The 2,602-nt window shown below is 42.5% G+C and overlaps 1 protein-coding gene across 1 annotated transcript in view; it reads left to right on the forward strand.

Moving 5' to 3' along the window:
- Positions 1 to 1,639: 1,639 nt before the first annotated feature.
- Positions 1,640 to 2,602, forward strand: part of LOC123520532 — a 1,988-nt gene continuing 1,025 nt past the window's right edge. Inside the window, exons 1-3 of the mRNA XM_045282864.1 lie at positions 1,640 to 1,756; positions 2,007 to 2,246; positions 2,355 to 2,602. The exon at positions 2,355 to 2,602 is cut by the window's right edge and continues 1,025 nt beyond it. Coding sequence (XP_045138799.1) covers positions 2,014 to 2,246; positions 2,355 to 2,602 — 481 coding nt within the window. The 5' untranslated portion in view covers positions 1,640 to 1,756; positions 2,007 to 2,013. The remainder of the gene's footprint in view (positions 1,757 to 2,006; positions 2,247 to 2,354) is intronic.

Here is a 2,602-nt window from a genome sequence, read left to right on the forward strand (position 1 = left end):
CTGAAATAGAGCCAAGAAAAATATTGTGTTATTCAAATTATATAAATGGTATCAACAGGTAAATTACTTTACGGTGTGTGTGTGTGTGTGTGTGTGTGTGTGTGTGTGTGTGTGTGTGTGTGTGTGTGTGTGTGTGTGTGTGTGTGTGTTTTACTATTATTCTCGCGACCTTTTTCCACTTCAGTTGTCCTTTCTTGAAATCTGCCTCTTCTCAAAACCTTCCTTTTTATCTAACTTCCTTTCTTCTTCTGATATCCCTCCTTTCCTTGCTTCTACCCTACTTCTCTTTCTCTCACCCCGTCTTGCGTCATCACTCACTGGTCACATCGGCGCCTTATGCCTGAGACTGTTATTTATATGACATGATACTTTATTTCACTAATCATAAATGTTTCACTTCCCGAAAAACAACAATGGAGACATCAGAAGTTACAAATCCTACTCCATCACGCCTCTTTTCATCAGTGTCGCCTCTGTGCTTCAAACGTTACGTAACACCACTTTATCAAACATCGGATGTCACTAAATTCAAACTAATATTATGCAATGCCCTGAAAGCTTCGTCTTAACCCCTCCAATACTGAGACGCATGTTTACTTTGATTTTTCGGTGTGACTAGACGATTTTAATTGTATTAGGAAGGGTATATGGAGGTCAGAAGGTTAATGGCTAGAGTCTTCACTATTTCAATCCCACATATGAGTTTCTGAAGCTGTACAGAATCGCCAAAAAGTAACCAGAATGAATATAGAAAGAACGTGTCGTGGTACTGAAAAGTTAATAATGTGATACTTTCTCTGTCAATCTATACACTACATTTTTTTATTTATCTTGTAATGACAAACATAATGAAGTAATGAAGTGTTTTCCTGGCGTTCCTATACGAAATCAAATGCACCCTGTATTACATTATTCTCACAGGATTTTTTTTTTTTCTTGCCTCTATTACTGGAAAATTTCTCTTGCTCTGATGCAGACAAAAACTCCTTCATTGAGGAATTTAGCACAACCTTCACCAACAACAAGATGGCCCAGGAATTCTAATGTTTGTATTTAGGCGAAGGAAACAAATTAAAAAATCCTTGAAATTCGCCGTTTTGTAACTAGATCGATTTTTATTTTCCATCATTATCATGTCTTAAAAAATAAGATAAACAACAGTAGCAGCAGTAGTAACAAAACCAATAAGTTAAAACAAAAACAAACAAAAAAAAAACAGCAAAGACAGGTCTTCTTGAAGCATCACGTACAGTATACATCAAGAAGTTACGTACGTGATGTATCTCAAGACTGGATAAATCTTTCAAGTGTGGCCGTCAGCGGGGAAACAAGGATTGAATATGCGATTCAACACGTTATCAAACACACCTAAATCATCACCAAGACCTCTGTGTGTGTGTGTGTGTGTGTGTGTGTGTGTGTGTGTGTGTGTGTGTGTGTGTGTGTGTGTGTGTGTGTGTGTGTGTGTGTGTGTGTGTGTGTGTGTCAAAAACTAATAACTTGTTTACCACTTTAAACGTTTCTAAGGTACCACACATCAACACACCGGATACCTTTAATATCTCTCTCTCTCTCTCTCTCTCTCTCTCTCTCTCTCTCTCTCTCTCTCTCTCTCTCTCTCAGAATGTGTTATCACACACACACACACACACACACACACACACACACACACACACACACACACACACACACACACACACACACACACACACACGTTTCCTCCAGTCTGTTTCAAGACAGCGTTGCGGTTAATACAGTGAGTCGCTTTGGTGTGTGTGTGTGTGTGTGTGTGTGTGTGTGTGTGTGTGTGTGTGTGTGTGTGTGTGTGTGTGTGTGTGTGTAAAGACTCTACCAAAGAGGTTAAGAAATTCTCTCTCTCTCTCTCTCTCTCTCTCTCTCTCTCTCTCTCTCTCTCTCTCTCTCTCTCTCTCTCTCTCTCTCTCTCTCTCTCTCTCTCTCTCTCTCTCTCTCTCTCTCTCTCTCACTATAACCACCACTTCCCTCAGCTACACCATGACCAGTAACCTTTACACCATCACCACCACCACCACCATCACAACGATCACCAACGACACCTGGCAACATGGCCAGGAGGAAGAGAACTTAGAGAAGGCGCAGATCAGGCAGTTAATGGTGGTGAGCTACTGGATACTAGTGCCCATGTTGCTGGTGGTGGGCGCGACCTTGTCAGGCATTGGCCTCTACCTCCTCCACAGACCACGAATGCAAGGTTTACCAATCACCACGTAAGTAATCATTCCTCCCTAAGCTTTTCCAGTCAGTCTGTTTGACATGCAGTCAGTTCCTATACACGAAGTGGCATCACACACTCGGCCTTGCTTCTCTTCCCGCAGGTACATGAAGCTGCTGCTAAGCCTGGACGCAGGAGTGATGGTGGTCAGCGTCACTACCATCCTGACACTCAACGGATGTTACATACATTCCTATGCCATGGCAGTTTTCACCCACTTCTTCTTCACGGTGTACTACACGTTGCAGACCTTCTGTCACTACGTCATCGTGTGGGTGTGCTACAACCGCTTCCTGGCACTGTGGTGCTTCCGCCGCTTCCAACAATCTCAAAAGGCGCGGGTCATTAGAC

This window comes from Portunus trituberculatus, chromosome 47 (genome assembly GCF_017591435.1).
Source record: "Portunus trituberculatus isolate SZX2019 chromosome 47, ASM1759143v1, whole genome shotgun sequence".
NCBI lineage: Eukaryota > Metazoa > Arthropoda > Malacostraca > Decapoda > Portunidae > Portunus > Portunus trituberculatus.